This window comes from Cetorhinus maximus, chromosome 22, assembly GCF_964194155.1.
Source record: "Cetorhinus maximus chromosome 22, sCetMax3.hap1.1, whole genome shotgun sequence".
Taxonomy (NCBI): Eukaryota; Metazoa; Chordata; class Chondrichthyes; order Lamniformes; family Cetorhinidae; genus Cetorhinus; species Cetorhinus maximus.
In genome coordinates this window covers 54,031,700-54,049,720 of record NC_135900.1, presented here as the reverse complement: position 1 = coordinate 54,049,720, position 18,021 = coordinate 54,031,700, and the positions used below count along the sequence as shown (strand labels likewise).

The window sequence follows — 18,021 nt, the reverse complement described above, 5'->3', positions numbered from 1 at the left end:
CTTAAAAATTAATTTATAAGTTGTGCTAGTGCAAATTTAACACAAGGAAATGTAACAACTCCCTTTTCGCTTTGAACAGGTTTACCTCCGGATTTTCTTCTCTCTTCGATTTTGTGGAAAGATGGCCCTGAGGTTGTTCTCCTGAAGTCTTCCTTTTCTCTGTCAGATGTTCTGTTGGGGTCTGACTTTGTGGCTGAATGATTAATACCTACAAAAAAAATGATAAAAAGCAAGCGATCATACATCCACAGGATTCTGTAATTAGTATAAAACAACGTAGTTTCATGTAATGGAAAAATCTTCGACACTGCATTTTGATGATGAAAAAAATCCATAATGTGTGGAACGTTAACCAACAAAATTATCCTCAGGGCAAGCTCATGAGGTACACAAATTAATGTACAATTAATTTACAATTTAGGGTAGGATCAATCTTGACCTGACTCTTAATCCACAAATAACTGGGGGTTTCTGAACTGACACTGCCACTCCCTCCTGCTTCATCTCAAGCTGAGTATCCATGCCTTTCCCCAAACTTGCCATTGTCAACCTACCCCCAACAACAGCTATCGCCATGCTTTTCTTGGTAGCAGTCAGCATCAGCCTCCAAAATGCTCTCACATCCTGCTCCTGCCATCCCACTGCTCCCCCTCTTTCGGGTACCCTATTAACACCAGTCCCACTAAACACTGGAATGATCTTCCCTCTTCCACACATGGACCACTCTCTCATCTCTCAATTTTTCCTCCTACCAACATCTAGCATCAAGGACTCAAAACTTCTTGTGTTACAACTCAGACAGTCAGGCAGTGAAAAACAGAACCAGGGCCTAGTCTTTATATACTTAGGGAAGAATTTTCCCATCGGCTAGCGGGGGTGGGGCCCGCTCGCCAACGTGTAAAATGACGCGTGGTGACATAGGGCGGGCGTCCTGACGTCACCGTGCGTCATTTAAATTTTCAGTTCGGCGGGCACGCAGTCTCTATTAAGGTCATTTAAAACCTAATTAATTCAAGTCAATGAACTGCCCGTCCAACCTTAAGGTTGGCGGGCAGGCGAAGAGCCCAGGTGGCCTTCGCGTTTTTCATGAAACCTCATCCACGGGCGGGATGAGATTTCATGAAGTGTTTTAAAATCTAATAAAAGTTTATACTTTTATTCTTTGACGTGTCCCAGCTCATGTGATAGTGTCACGTGAGGGGGCAAGTGTTAAAAGCCTTTATTTAAAACTTTAGCACTGGAACAAATCTCTGAGGCACCTCCATGCCTCGGGGAGATATCTGCGCTCTTTCGTGCGCATGCGCGAAAGAGTTCAGGGAATTGCCCCCCTCCCCAACCCACACTTCTGCACAAGGAGTGCTCAGCGCTTCTGGGCGAGTGTCATGCTGGGCGAGCCTTAAAAAGTGATGTGTATCACCAATCCAACATCCATAGTTTCAGGCTGCTCCTGTGTACAGGTGAATCCCCAGTTAATGTCCACTACCTGTACACAATCAAGCACCCAATTAATAGATTCACTTCTTTCTAAGAAAAAAATAAAAATTTAACTTTATGGGATGGACTTTCCTGTCCCGAAGTGAGGTTGAATCATGTCAGGCAGGCATGATATGAATTTGGGATTCCCACCCCCTTTCCTGGTGCCAGCAAATTTCAGCGGCACAGGATAAGGGGATAGGTTCTGAGCCCACATGCTGATGTCCCGACTTTGTTAGCACCGTTGCGGCATTTCAGGCCTTCCGCAATATTCATTTTGGAAGGCAATGTGATTCATGCAAGGACAGAGGTGTCATGAACGATGGGGGAACCAAGGTTTGGAGTCAGGAACTGTATGAAAGCTAAGTACAAAAGGTGTTGCCAACTACACATGTCATGGTAATATGCAGTATCATAAGTTATATATGTTTTTACTACAGTGTATGATGATTGGGCTTTGTTTTGAAAAAGTAAGTGACCAAATAACTTGGTTCCCAGGTTCTCACTTCTGACATCTGGCAGACTAACAAGGGGCTCAACTGCATTGTGAAGTGTAAAAGCTTTCAGACTCATCAGGGTATATTATCCACTGGATAAAGTGCTATTCTATATTGTACAATAGTGAAATCCAGAGATGATGGTGGGAAACATGCCCATAGCTTTGATTTTTTCCTTGAAATTCAGCTCAGCCACCTGTTTAGCTGTTTCAATGCTTCGATAGATGACTGAGGTCTGGTTGTCTTCAAGGTTTTAATGGATTAATTTCAGGAGGGTTTTTTGTCACATTTGCTCAATGGAATCTCAGTATGACTTATTAACTGACTTCCAAATCCACTAATGGGTCCCACACAGCTGGGGTTGTTGACACAGCTGTCAAGGTGAATGTGAGCTTGGTTATTTTGACAGATTTATGAGCTTCTCAAGGACTTCCCAATGTTATTACTGGGACAGTGAGTTTTATTTATTGTGGATACTGGGTAAGTGAGGAGGAATGGGGAGAGTGTTAAGGGGTTGAGGGTTAGGGGGCTTTACACATCCCCACAACTGGGCCGCTGTCTCAGTGAACAGAGTTGGACCTTATAACTGTAGTATAATGGAGTATGTTAGGCCAAGTCCCATAAAGGGTTAACTGCACTGATTAGCAGAAGACAGAGTACGGTAATCTAAAAGAGGTACTAATTCATGACAGAATAGTTGTTGGAGTAATGAGTAATGCATTATCAGATAATTTGCAGTCCCAGGGAGACTTGACGCTGGCAAAGACGATTCAATTAAACATGTGAGTAGTTGCCGAGATCAGGAGGCAGAGATAAGTAGTCGCCAGGATCAGGGGGCAGAACCAATCGGTAGTCAGGAGAGAGAGATAGCCCAAATCCTAAAGTAACAGATAGAGTTGAATTCGTCAGACATAAGGAAAAACAGAGAGAAGGAAACATGTGCGACATGAAAAGTTATTAACGGCAGCAGCCCAGGCTAGCTGTTGCTGGTGCAGAAGAGAAAGGCACAGACGCAGGAACTATCCTGCCAGAGACGTGCAATGCCATTGGTGCAAAGAAAGAGGCATTTTCAGGCAGTATGTCGCAGTAGAAAAAACAGGCAGAACGCTCAAAAAGGAAAAGTCTTAAGTGGAAACAGAGTCCCGTGGAGTTGAAGATCACAAGACATTTGATATACCCTTCATAGGGGTGATTAAAGAAGTAAGTAGAAACTATTGGAGTGCAGAGATCTTGGTAGAAGGCCACAGGCCACACTTTAAATTAGATACTGGAGCAGCAGTTTCAGTTCTTTCAGAAGCTGAACCATGGTTAAAAAAGAGATTTCTTCAACTATCCTACAATGGACCAGTGGGAACAGGACTAAAGATTCTGGGAAACTAACAGCTTTTTAAAGCACAGGCAGGAAGTAATTACTGAAATACTGTATGTAATTCAAGATTGGAGTTGTTCACTTTTAAGTAGGGAGGCATGAATGGAATTGAATCCAAGTCGCAGAATACAAGGAATAAAGAATGGTGAAGGTCAATCAGGAGGCTTCAGACCAGAATTCCCAAAGTTATGCACAGGGTTGGGAGAGCTGAAAACCATGTATCATATAACACTAAGCCCAGAAGCAAAACCAATATGCTTATATACACCCTGAAAGGTTCCATACACTTTACTTCCAAAGGTGAAGGAATAGATTGACTCAATGTTAAGACAAGGAGTCATTTCACCCATAAAAGAGTGAACGAGTTGCTGCTCAGGGATGGTACCAGCTCCGAAGACAAATGGTTTCATAAGAATATGTGTTGATCTCACACAACTCAATAAAGCTGTGAAAAGAGAAGTTCATCCGATGGTATCAGTAGATAAGAGTTTAGCAAAATTAGAGAAGAGCTCAATATTCTCTAATTTAGACGCTAACAGTAGATTCTGGTAAATACCACTAAAAGAGGCGTCCAAGCTTCTCACAACTTTTATACCACCATTTGGAAGATTCAGTTTCAACAGGTTACTCTTTGGAATAGCATCAGCACCAGAGATCATCCAAAGAACAATGTCAAATCTTTTAGAGGACTTGCACAGAGTTGTTTGCCACATGGATGACGTGTTGATACATGGGTCCACTCAAACTGAGCATGACATAAGAGTGAGAGCAGTGCTGAGAAGACCACAAGAGGCAGGACTGATACTAAACACTAAGTGTGAGTTTTCATAGCCAACAATCAGGTTTCTTGGTCACACAGTGAGTGCATCTGGAATAAACACTGATCCACTGAAAATCAGCCATAAAATAATTTCCAGCTCCAAGGGCAATTGGGAGTTTCAAAGGTTCATGGGAACGGTGAATCAAGTGGCAACATTTCTAAAAAGCGGGCTCAATGAGCCACTGCACCAGTTGCTACACCAAGACAATGGACGGTATTGGGAAGAAGCACATCAGAAATCATTCAACAAAATCAAAGAGAAGTTGATGTCATCACAGATATTAGCACATTATGACCCGGAGTTACCTCAATAGTAGCAGTGTAAGCATCCTCTACAGGATTGGGCACAGTACCTTTTCAGGTACGAACAGAGCTGGAAAACACAGTTTAGTCTATTATGCATCACTGTCATTAAGAGATATAGAGAAGAGATACGCAGTAATCAAAAAGGAAACATTAGCAGCCATGTGGGCATGTGGGAAATTTGCTGACTACATCTTAGGTCTTCACATTATGATTGAAACAGATCATGAACCTTTAGTCACACAAATGAATTCAAAAGAGCTTGCAGTGATGTCATCAAGAGTTCAGAGGTTTAAATTAAGATTGATGAGGTTTGATACTTATACAATATATGTTCAAGGGAAACAACAGAACACAGCAGATGCATTGTCATGCATTGAAGCAGAGAATCCAGAAAAATGCAATATTGAATTTGTGAAAGAAATCAAGAAGTTTACTATAATGACAATCCATACATTACCGACAACTACACATAGATTGAGTGAAATCAAAGAGGTTCAAAAATCAGACGAGGAATGTAAGCAGATCAGTGAATTTTGCATTAGAGGATGGCCAACATACATACCACATAGTCCTTGAGACCATATTTCGAGCGGAGAGCATATCTGACAGTGATCGATAATTTACTGGTATACGATAATAGAATAGTAATGCCAAGAGCATTGAGACTTGAAATCTTACAACACCTACATCAAGGTCATTTAGGTATTATCAAGCGCAGAACCGGAGTATGGTATTCGGTTTGGTGGACAGGTCTGTTGATGTCATTGGAAGAAATTATATCCAGATGTATCACATATACAAGTCACAGAGCAAGGACATTATCAGATCTTCAACAGGGAGAACAGGTTTGGACCAGAGATCAGTTGAGATTTGGAGAAATAGTGGAGAAATCACCACATCCAAAATCTTACATTGTCCAGATGGAACAGGGCACAATAAGAAAAAATAGAAGAGCTTTGATCGCAATTGAGCAACAGAGTGAAAATCAGGCAGCAGAGAAGTCCAAATCATCAGAAATGAAAGAATAGAAGCAGGTGATCCCAAACCATTTACTGGTTTGAATTCACTTCAACAGCGTCTGGAGGACAAACAGCAGAATGAGAAGGCCTTATTCCCTACTAACAAGGAGAGAATGAGGTACCGTAGACTAATGAAGGCACCACAATGCTTATCAGTGTAAGGGAAGGTGAGAATCTCAAAAAAACGAAGGCAGGAGAGAGAAGAGAGAATGAGAAGAGAGAACAAGGAGAGAACATGGAAGAAGAAAGAAATGACATCTACCCAAGAGAACAAAAAGAGGCTACATTTCCTATGAGACTGAAACACTGAAATGTTCAGGAGGAAGCATTGGGGTTCCAGGGAACATTGAAGTCTGAACAGAGACTTGGGGGAAGATGTAGTATAATGGATTAAGTTAGACTAAGTCCCATAAAGAGTTAACTGTACTAGTCTGTGATGTCATAGAAGTGACATATATTCACATGATGTGAGACTCTGGGAAAGCCTAAAGTGAAAGTAAAAGGAGAGCAAGCATGGTCAGAAGCTTGTAAGGGTGTTCACCGTAATCTGTAAATATGTTAAAAATACATGTTAAGGGTGTTTATAGCTAGCAGTCTCCAGGAATCTTTGAAACCACTCCAACACAATAATATATTGGCATTGGCTACTTCAGTCTCCACCTCAGGTATGCTGCCGGAGGGGCAGACCAGACCCCAGCCTGTCCCCAACTCCCTACCATGAAAACATCAACTTCTGCTAGTCAGAAGGTGGGATCATATGAATATACAGATTAGGAGCAGGAGGCCACTCAGCCCCTCGAGCCTGCTCTACTATTCAATAAGATCATAGCTGATCTGAATGTAACCTCAACCCCACATTCCTGCCTATGCTCGATAACCTTTCACCCCCTTGTTAATCAAGAATCTATCTAACTCTGCCTTAAAGCTCCAAAGCTTAGAGCTCCAAAGACTCACAACCCTCAGAAAAAAATTCTCCTCATCTCTGTCTTACATGAACAACCCCTTATTTTTAAACAGTGACCCTTAGCTCTAGATTCTCCCAAAGAAGAAACATCTTCTCCACATCATCCACCCTGTCAAGACCCCTCAGGATCTTAAAGGTCTCAATTAAGTCACCTTTTACTTATCTAAATTCCAGTAGATACAAGCCTAACCTGTCCAGCCTTTCCTCATAAGACAACGCGCCCATTCCTAGTATTAGTCCGGTAAACCTTCTATGAACTGCTTCTAATGCATTTACATCTTTCTTTAAATAAGGAGACCAGTACTCTACATAATGCTCCAGATGTGGTCTCACCAATGGCCTGTACAACTGAAGCATAACCTCCCTGCTTTTGTAATCAATTCTCCTCACAATAAATAACATTCTATTAGCTTTTCTAATTACCTGCTGTACCTGCATACTAACCCTTGTGATTCATGCACTCAGACACCCAGATACCTCTGAATCTCAGAGCTCTGCAATCTCTCACCATTTAGATAATAAGCTTCTTTTTTATTCTTCTTGCCAAAATGAACAATTTCACATTTGCCAGATCTTTGCCCACTCACTTAACCTATCTATGCCACTTTGTAGCCTCCTTACATCCTCTTCACAATTTACTTTCCTACCTATCTTTGACTCACCAGCAAATTTAAAAACCATTCCTTCGGTCCCTTCATCCAATTCATTTATATAAATTGTTGAAGTTGAGGCCCCAGCACTGATCCCTGTGGCACACCACTCGTCACATCCTGCCAACCAGAAAAAGGCCCATTTATGCCAACTCTCTGCTTCCTGTTAGCTAGCCAATCTTTTATCCATGCCAATATGTTACCCCCTACACCATGAGCTTTTATTTTCCGCAATAATCTTTGATGCAACATTTTATCAAATGCCTTCTGGAAATCTAAGTACAGTACATCCACTGGTTCCCCTTTATCCACAGCACACATGACTCCTTCAAAGAACTCCAATAAATTGGTTAAACATTATTTCCCTTTCACAAAACCATGTTGACTCTGCCCAATTGCCTTGAATTTTTCTAAGTGCCTTGCAATAACATCTTTAATAATAGCTTCTAACATTTTCCCTATGACAGATGTTAGGCTAACTGGCCTGTAATTTCCTGCTTTCTGTCTCCCTCCCTTTTTGAATAAAGGAGTTATATTTTCTATTTTCCAATCTAATGGGTCCATTCCCGCATCTAGGGAATTTTGGAAATTTTGGATTGCAACATCAGGAAATCTCCCCACTCTCAATTCCTGCCTCCAAAATGAAAATCCGGACCAAACGTACAAAACTGAAGTGTCGAAAAAATTTAAAGCACTTCCATACAAGATACAAAGCTTTACATTGTGAAATGCCCGTCCTCCAGGACCTCGAACAATTTATTTTTGCAAAACAATCTGACAGTTGATGGTCTGCATCTGCCCATTTAATTCTAAAGATTTCCTTTCTTTCTGAAATTTGTTTCAAGCCAGTAGGGTCAATCCATAATCTTTTTTTGCTCACAATTTTTGTAGAGTGTATATCATCCCACAATAAACCTTTGTCTACGCAACATTCAATGGGTATGCCACCTTCAGTACTTAACGTATAGGATGTCACTTAAAATAATTGCAAAACAGAATCCCATATTCACTGTCTCCACAAAAGCTATAGTTTCAGCAGCCAGGGAATTTTTAAGAACACTTATTTTCTTACCTTACGAAGCTAATGTACCATACAAAACTTTTCATTCTCATCCACAAAAAATATTCTGAAACCAGCTGCAGCAGAATACCCATCAGCAAGATCAGCATGCAACGCATCACTAAAAATAATGAGCTTCATGTTCTTTCGGTCACCCAAGGGTGGGAGCTTAGATACACATTTATCCAGATTTAACTCTCTTAATGTTTCACTGGAGAACGAGAGGAGTGAGAGGATAAAACAAAGCCCGATAACAGACCTGTGGAAGACTGACAGGACGGACAGAGGATAAAATAAGGCTCAAGAGTGGAGCTGTGAGAGAGCAAGGGGAGAGCGAGGGGATAAAACCAGGCTGGAGGGCAGACCTGTAGGAGAACAAGATGAAAGACTGAAGATAAAACAAGGCCAGAAAGTGGATCTGTGGGAGAGTGAGAGTAGAGACAGGAGATAAAACAATGCCCGAGAGCAGACCTGGGGGAAAGTGAGAGGAGAGACAGAGGACAAAACAAGGCCAGAGAGCGGACCTGCAGGAGAATGAGTGCAGCAGAGTCAGGAGCCAGAGCTTCAAATAAAGTGGCATCACAGAACAGCACTTGTTGGTGAGTATCGCAGTTTTATTTATGCTCTTTAAGCCAGGGAGGTGTATCAAATTCAAGAGCTCAGAATCTGTACCTTACTATTAGATAAACTAGTAGATAAACAAATTCATATATAGAGCTAAAATAATTGAACAATAATAGAATAAGTAAACAGTTTAGGCAGGTGTGACAGGTGGTGTGCCCTAGCTGCAGCATGTAAGAGTTTCTGGGCAACGCTGCATCGTCTGCAGCTCGAGGAACTTCGGCTCAGAGTTGCTGAGCTGGAGTCTGAGCAGCAGATATTGCAAGTCATCAGGGAGTGGGATGTTTACCAGACACTTTGCTCCAGGAGTAGTCACATTTCTTAGATTAAATAGTACTTTAGAGATAGTCAATGTTAGGGGCAAGATGGTGCAACTGTAAATCAGGCAGGAATGGGGTCCAGGATGACGTGATGGAGGTGACTTGGTTCTTTCCTTGTCTTTGTCCAACAGGTATGATGAACTTGCTGCCTATGTGGATGAGAACCAGGTTTATACAGAGATTGGGCAAACTGACCACAGCATCATGGTGCAGAAGGCCATTCTAGTGGTAAGGTTAGGGGGGTGGTGGATGGGAATATGGTGGTGGTAGTGGATTAAATAAACAAGGAATAGGTACATTGGAGAGACCAAACGCAAACTGGGCGACCGTTTTGCAGAACACCTGCGGTCTGTCCGCAAGAAAGACCCAAACCTCCCTGTCGCTTGCCATTTTAACACTCCACCCTGTTCTCTTGCCAACATGTCTGTCCTTGGCTTACTGCATTGTTCCAGTGAAGCCCAACGCAAACTGGAGGAACAGCACCTCATCTTCCGACTAGGCACTTTACAGCCTTCCGGGCTGAATATTGAATTCAACAACTTTAGATCTTAAACTCCCCCTCCCCCCATCCCCACCCCGTTTCTCCACCCCCCCCTTTTTTTTTCAATAATTTATATAGATTCTTCTTTCCCCACCTATTTCCATTATTTTTAAATCTAAAACTAAAACCTTGTTAGTCTTTTCCACCCCACCCCCACTAGAGCTGTACTTTGAGTGTCCTGTCTTCCATTCTTAATTAGCACTTTTCTTAGACAAATATCACCACCTTCAATACCTCTTTGATCCTTTTGTCTGTTACATCTTTTGATTATCTGCTCCTATCACTGCTTGCTTATCTCCACAATCACCACACCCTCAACTTCTCTCTCCCCCCGCCGCCCCCCCCACCTTAAACCAGCTTATATTTCACCCCTCTCCTAACTATGCTTCAGTTCTGCCGAAGGGCCGTGAAGGCTCGAAACGTTAACTGATTTCTTCTCCACCGATGCTGCCAGACCTGCTGAGTTTTTCCAGGTAATTCTGTTTTTGTTTAGGAATAGGTACTATTTTCTGCAGCCAAGACCAGGAGTTCCAAAGGTGGGGTTGCTTGCCTGGTGCCAGGGTTCAGACATCTCCTTGCAGTAGGATAAGAACTTGGGCTGGGAGGGAGAGGATCCAATTGTTGTGGTGCATGTAAGAACCAATGACAAAGGTATAACTAAGATTGAGGTTCAGCAGAGTTTGAGGAACTGGGTTTTAAACTAATAAACAGAACTTCAAGAGTAGGAATCTCTGGATTACTTTCTGAGCCATGCAAATTTAGCACAGGGTCAAGCAGATTAGAGAAATAAACAATTGACTAAGAGTTGTGCTGTAAGAAAGAGTTTTGATTCACGAGTCACTGGCATAAGTACAGGGGAAAGAGGGAGTTGTTCTGTTGGGGTGGGCGCCAATTAAACTGGACTAGGATCAGTGTCCTGACAAATCGCATAACTAGGGTTATCAATAGGGCATTGAAGGGAGAAGGGAAATTTTGAAATCTAAAGAGAATGTTAAGGCAATAGAGGAGTTTAGCAATTTTGGTAAAGGCAAGCAGAGTGGGACAGGAAGGGATATAGAGTTTAATGGTAGTAGTGCACCAGTGTATAAGGGCCCTGCAAAGAATAGTACTTAGAAAAATAAAATTGAAGACACAAAGCATAGATGAAGTAGCAGGACAAATAGCGATAAATGGGTCTACATTAAATACATGGTTGCAAGGTGCCAAAGGTTGGGAAATAAATATTTCTACGTATTTAACATTTCGAACAGACAATGGAAAAAGGGGCGTCGTCCTGATAATAAAGGATGACATAAGCACAGTACAAAGAAAGGATCTTGGTTCAGAAGATCAGGAAGTAAAATCAGTGTAGATAAACATTAGGAATAACAAGAGTCAGAAAATGCTGGTGGGAGTAGTTTATAGGCCCCTAACAGTAGTTATGCTGATGGACAGGACATTAAGCAAGAAATAATAGGCGCTTGTAACAAAAGCAATGTAAGAATCATGCGGGACTTTAGGCTTCATATAGATAAATTAACAAAAGGTAGTCTGGAAGATGAGTTTGTAAAATGTTTTCACGACAGCTTCCTTGAACAAAACATCACAGAATCACAGTGCAGAAGAGGCCCTTCGGCCCATCGAGTCTGCACCGACACCTGGCCTACCTACCTAACCCCATTTACCAGCACTTGGCCCATAGCCTTGAATGTTATGACGTGCCAAGTGCTCATCCAGGTACTTTTTAAAGGATGTGAGGCAACCTGTCTCTACCACCCTCCCAGGCAGTGCATTCCAGACTGTCACCGCCCTCTGGGTAAAAAAGTTTTTCCTCACATCCCCCTAAACCTCCTGCCCCTCACCTTGAACTTATGCCCCCTTGTGACTGACCCTTCAACTAAGGGGAACAGCTGCTCCCTATCCACCCTGTCCATGCCCCTCATAATCTTGTACACCTCGATCAGGTCGCCCCTCAGTCTTCTCTGCTCCAACGAAAACAACCCAAGTCTATCCAACCTCTCTTCATAACTTAAATGTTTCATCCCAGGCAACATCCTGGTGAATCTCCTCTGCACCCCCTCCAGTGCAATCACATCCTTCCTATAATGTGGTGACCAGAACTGCACGCAGTACTCCAGCTGTGGCCTCACCAAGGTTCTATACAACTCCAACATGATCTCCCTACTTTTGTAATCTATGCCTCGATTGATAAAGGCAAGTGTCCCATATGCCTTTTTCACCACCCCACGAACATGCCCCTCTGCCTTCAGAGATCTATGGACACACACACCAAGGTCCCTTTGTTCCTCAGAACTTCCTAGTGCCATGCTGTTCATTGAATACTTGTCAAATTACTCCTTCCAAAGTGTATCACCTCACACTTTTCAGGGTTAAATTCCATCTGCCACTTATCTGCCCATTTGACCATCCCGTCTATATCTTCCTGTATCCCAAGACACTCAACCTCACTGTTGACCACATGGCCAATCTTTGTGTCATCCGCAAACTTACTAATCCTACCCCTGACATAGTCATCTATGTCGTTTATAAAAATGACAAATAATAGAGGACCGAGCACAGATCCCTGTGGTACGCCACTGGACACTGGCTTCCAGTCACTAAAGCATCCTTCTGTCATCACCCTCTGCCTCCTACAACTAAGCCAATTTTGAATCCACCTTATCAAGTTACCCTGTATCCCATGTGCCTTTGCCTTCTTTATAAGTCTCCCATGTGGGACCTTGTCAAAGGCTTTGCTGAATTCCATATAAACTACATCAACTACACTACCCTCATCTACACACCTGGTCACCTCCTCAAAAAATTCAATCAAATTTGTTAGGGATGACCTCCCTCTGACAAAGCCATGCTGACTATCCCTGATCAAACCTTGCCTCTCCAAGTGGAGATATAGATACTCTCCTTCCGAAATTTCTCCAATAGTTTCCCTACCACTGACGTGAGACTCACTGGCCTGTAGTTCCCTGGCTTATCTCTACAACTCACTGGCCTGTAGTTCCCTGGCTTATCTCTACAACTCACTGGCCTGTAGTTCCCTGGCTTATCTCATCATAGAGCCAACTAAGAATAAAGCTATCTTAGGTAGAGTATTGTATAATGAGGCAGTGCTATTTAGTAATCTTATGGTAAAAGATACTCTGGGAAGAAGTAATCATAATACAACTGAATTCCATATTAAGTTTGAGAACACCATACTTAAGTCCAAAACAAGAATTTTAATCTTAAACCAAGCAAATTAAAGAAGGGGAAGCTGACTAAGGCTAGTGGGTAAATAGATTTAAAGGTATGGCAGTAAATAAACAGTAGGAAATATTTAAAGAAATAATTCAAAATTTTCAACAAATATGTTCCATTAAAACACAAAAACTCAGAGAAAAATTCAACTGTGGCTTATTAGGGGAGTTAAGGATAGTATTAAATTAAATGAGCCCAATAATGTTGGAAAGAATAGTTGTAAGACTGAGGTTTGGGAGAGTTTTTATAAACCAGAAAAAGGAGATCAAAAATTTACCATAAGTTGAGGAAAAATATAGAATGAGAGTAAACTAGCCAGGAATATAAAAACAGATTGTAAGAATTTTCACAGGTATATAAAGAGGAGAGTAGTTTAAGTATGCACTGGTCCCTTAGGGGGCAGAGACAGGAGAAATTATCATGGGAAATGAGGAAATGGCAGACACGTTGAACAAATATTTTTGTCTTATCTTCATAGAAGACACAAATCACATACCAGAAAGCAGGAGTAACCAAGCGGCTAATAAAAGTGAAGAAATTAAAGTAATTAATATCAGATGAGGAAGGTAACAGAAAAACCTAAGGAACGAAAAGCCTACAAATCCCAAGGGCGTGTTGCCCCACATTTTAGGGATCTAAAAGAGGTAGCTGGAGAGATTGTGGATGCACTGATTATAATTTTCCAAAATTCTCTAGAATTCTAGAATGACCCTAGTGGGTTGTAAGTTAGCAAATGTAACACCATTCTTTGCAAATGCAGGAAAATAGAAATCAGGGAACTACAGGCCCATTAACCTGACATTAATCATTGGGAAAAGACTGGAATCTATTATTAAGGAAGTCTTAACAATGCATTTAGAAAAGCAAAGCAAGATTGGACAGAGCCAACATAGTTTTACGAAAGGGAAAGTATGTTTGAGACAATTTACAGTGTATTAGAGTTTTACGAAGAATGTAATTGGTAGAGTAAATAAAGCAGATCCAGTAGATGTAATATACTTGGTCAATTAACTTACACTCATTATAAATTGCCAAAAGTGCCAAAAATATTTTTAAGATTACTTTTCCAGCGGTGGAAGAGTCCATTCTATCATCTGTATCACCTAATCACTCTTCAAAACTCCTGGCTACTAGTTTTGCTTCTGTATTATAAGTCAACTCAACTCAGGAACTCTGCGACAATGCTGGTTGGCCCTTATCTGGTCCTCTCCAACTTTGTTTTGCCTGTTTATTTACAGCCACCAAAACCTCACAATCAGAGGGGGTGAAAGTGACTGCGACGGTCACCAAGGCAGTATTTGACTAAGTGTGGCATCTAGGAGCAAACAAAATTGATGTCAATGGGAATCAGGGAGAAAACTCTCCACTGGTTGGAATCATACCTAGCACAAAGCAAGGCATTGTGGTTGTTAGAGGCCAATCATCACTCAGTGCTCAGAGCAGTGCCCTAGGCCCACCCATCTTCAGGTGCTTCATCAATGACTTCCCTCTATCATAAGAAACGGGAATGTTCACTGATGATTCCAAAGTGTTCAGTATGGGGAGGTGGTTACATAGTGGTAATGTCACTGGGCAGGGAGCCCAGAGTCCAAGTCTAATGCTCTAGTTGAAATCCCACCCCAATTCAGTTAATTAATAAAAAAAATTGAGAATTAAAAACTAGTCCCAGTAATGGTGGTTGTGAAACTATCATTGATTGTTTTAAAAACTCATCACTGACGTCCTTTAGCGAAGGAAATCTGCCGTCCTTACCTGGTCTGGCCTACGTGACTCCAGACCCAAAGCAATATGGTTGACTCTTAATTGCCCTCTGAAATGGCCTAGCAAGCCAATCAGTTGTACCAAACAAATGCAGAAAAATCAAAAAGGAACCACCCGCACCAACCTAGGCATCGGAAACGATAACGGCACACCCAGCCCTATCTTCCCTGCAAAGTCCTCCTTACTAACACCTGGGGCTTGTGCCAAAATTGGGAAAGTTATCCCACAGACTAGTCAAGCAAGAGCCTGATATAATCATACGGAATCATACCTTACTATCAATGTCCCAGAAGCCACCATCACCATCCTTGGGTACATCCTGTCCCACCAGCAGGATAGATGGTAGAGGTGGTGGCACACTCATATACAATCGGGAGGGAGTTGCCCTAGGAGTCTCACCAGTGACTCAGGACCCCTTGAAGTCTCACGTCATCAGGTCAAACATGGACAAGGAAACCTCTTGCACATTACCACCTACCATCCCCCCCGTCAGCTGATTTAAAATTGACCTGACAGCCACTTGGGAAACAATACCACTGGCTGGGGATGGAGAATGGAGAACGTAATGAATCATAACAGATATGGAACTGGATTCATTCATCTTTGGATTACACACAATTATAGCCAGGTCTATACCAAATTTGTTTCCTTTGGTTGAACATTTTCTTCAAAAGTTGTTCCTTACCTTGTCCGTGCTGAGTAGAAGAGGTTGGACACTGATAGTGTCACTGGTCAGGGAGACTGTACTGCTGCTCATACTGCCATTGTTTGGAGAAGCAGAAATGATTGCAAAAGCCACACCAGCACTGCTGATTGGTGTGGAGACCAATGGTGACTCTGCAAAACTTTGTGTTTGGCCAGCTGGTGTCTGCACATGGTTGACAGTGTTGTTGGCAGTCGGAAGAGCGGGACTTGGGTTCTTAATGCTGACTACAGTGGTCTTCTGAAGAGACTGAGGCTGACTGGAAGTCTGGTCACGGCACAGAGTGACTGAGAGGCTGTCCGGAATCAGGGTCTTTGGCCTAACCTGCAGAAAGAGGCACAATCATAAAATCCTAAAACAGATTTTTAGAAATTATTTCCTTAAATAACTGATTAAAAATTTCATTGAACTTTACTCAAGAGTTGTCTATTCTTAACAAGTAGCCTAACACCATGAACGTTTTATCACATTTTCTGGATATAGAACAGCCAGAAACAATGTTAATTAAGGTAGGTCCTTCACAAAACATAATGCACCAAATATTCCTGCCTCCGGATCATCAGAGGCCAGATGTGTGACTGAAGATGCACGTTGGAGCCCAATGGAAGTCCCGACTGAACCTACATAGGAATTGCCTGGGAAGTTTAAAGTTCCAATGAGCAATACCCCTGCTCCCCAGGACCCTCCGTGAATGTCTCAGATTCTGAACTAGAGTTGGAGACTTTAGATAGTTCTGCAGTACTTACCCAAATTTTTTAGAAATTATTTTACGGATTGTGGGCGTTGCTAGCTAGGCCAGCATTTATTGCCCATCCCTAATTGCCCTTGAGAAGGTGATGGTGAGCTGCCTTCTTGAACCACTGCAGTCCAGTAGGTGTAGGTACACCCACAGTGCTGTTAGGAAGAGAGTTCCAGGATTTTGACTCAGTGACTGTGAAGGAATGGCGATACTGTTCCAAGTCAGGATAGTGTGTGGCTTGGAGAGGAACTCGCAGGCGATGGTGTTCCCATGCATCTGCTGCTCTTGTCCTTCTTGGTAGTAGAGGTCGTGGGTTTGCAGAAAGATCCTTGGTGAATTGTTGCATTGTATCTTGGTGTCCAGCTTCTTGAGTGTTGTTCGACCTGCACTCATGCAGGCAAACAGAGATGGTGCATACTGCTGCCACTGTGCGTCAGTGGTGGAGGGAGTGAATGTTGAAGGTGGCGGATGGGGTACCAATCAAAACAGGCTGCTTTGTATTTATATGGCTGGTCCAGTTTCAGTTACGCAGGAATGAGACAGATTAATGCTTGGTCTAACTCCTGGGTAACTACACAACGGACCCCCCAATCAACCCCCGCCCCTCGAATACAACCTTCGATCACCCCTCACAACTACCCCCAACCCAATTAATCCCTGACCCAATTATCCACTTACCCACCTATCCACGCACTCACCCACCTATTCACCCTACTAACCGACCCACTCACTCATTCATTCATTAACATTCAAAGACTGCTCCTTTAAACTTACCAAATGGCAGCGAGTGCTGTAAGGGGGCGTGTCCTGTCTTAACCCAACTCCACTCAGCTCCAACAGTTTCCTAGGGGATGGATGCTGCGCTGTGCATTTCTTTGACAACTGGAAGATCCCAGAAGACATGCACAGCAGTGTTGAATTGGGGGAATCTTTGATGTTTTGGATCTGATCTTCTTTCTGGGCAACTGGTGCAGCACTATTAGTGTACAGGAGTCTCTGATCAGGACATGCCGCACTTTTGCCTTGGCTTTTAGTCTTGATAAGTTGAGAAGTTTCCCTTCCGATGGAGTGTGGCTGTGACCTCCTACTATTTCAGCAAGGAAAGCATAGGACAGTAGGGCAGAGAAAAAGATATAGAGTAGGGGCTAAGACACAGCCCGGTTTCACCTCACTCTTAATCCCAAAATTGTCAGAGATGACGCCGTCAAACAGAATAGTGCCATGCACGTTATCATGGAAGGACTGTATGAGACTGCGAAGCTTGGGAAGGCTGCTGATTTTCTTAGGTTGGTCCTACCACAGTGAGATCCACAAAAACAAGGTAGACTGATGTTTGCTACTATCTGCAATTTTCTTGAAGCTCACATCAGGAGTAGATCATATCCATTGTGCATCTGCCTGCTCTGGAGCCACATTATGCTTCTGGGTATATATTCTGTTGACTTCTCAATGACATCTCCTTGGAATGACTCTGGTAAAAGCCTTTCCAGTAACGGTGAGGAGTGAGATGCCCCGGTAGCTGTTGGAAACCCCTCGATTGCCTTTGTTCTTATTGTATAAGATGATATTTGCATCATACACATCCTTTGGGGCAGAGTCTTGGCTCCAGCAGAGGAGGGGGTTGTTGTGAGGTGTGGCAGCAGGTGGGGCTTTCCATATTTGAGTAGCTCCGTTGATATTCTGCCTTTTCCAGCTGTTTCCTTGCCAGAGTCCAAGCATGATAGCGCTAATCAAGCAAAGAAGGCTTCCTCTGATTTGGGCATGTGCACAGGATGGAATATGGCCACATCTCAAGGATAAGCTATATGGAGAGGTAGCCTGTGCTGTGAGACCAACAGGGCACCCAAAGCTCCAATCCAAGGATGTTGTCAAAGGGACATGAAAGCCCTCAACAACTATCACAACAAGTGGGAAACTCTAGCTGACGACCAATACAGGTTCTGA

General features: G+C 42.7%; 1 protein-coding gene across 1 annotated transcript in view; it reads right to left on the bottom strand.

The window, feature by feature from the left end:
* phf21b (PHD finger protein 21B) overlaps positions 1-18,021 on the bottom strand; it is a 252,118-nt gene that overhangs the window by 85,626 nt on the left and 148,471 nt on the right. The window contains exons 7-8 of the mRNA XM_078568333.1: positions 15,321-15,662; positions 86-208 (exon numbers count right to left, since the gene is read on the bottom strand). Coding sequence (XP_078424459.1) covers positions 86-208; positions 15,321-15,662 — 465 coding nt within the window. The remainder of the gene's footprint in view (positions 1-85; positions 209-15,320; positions 15,663-18,021) is intronic.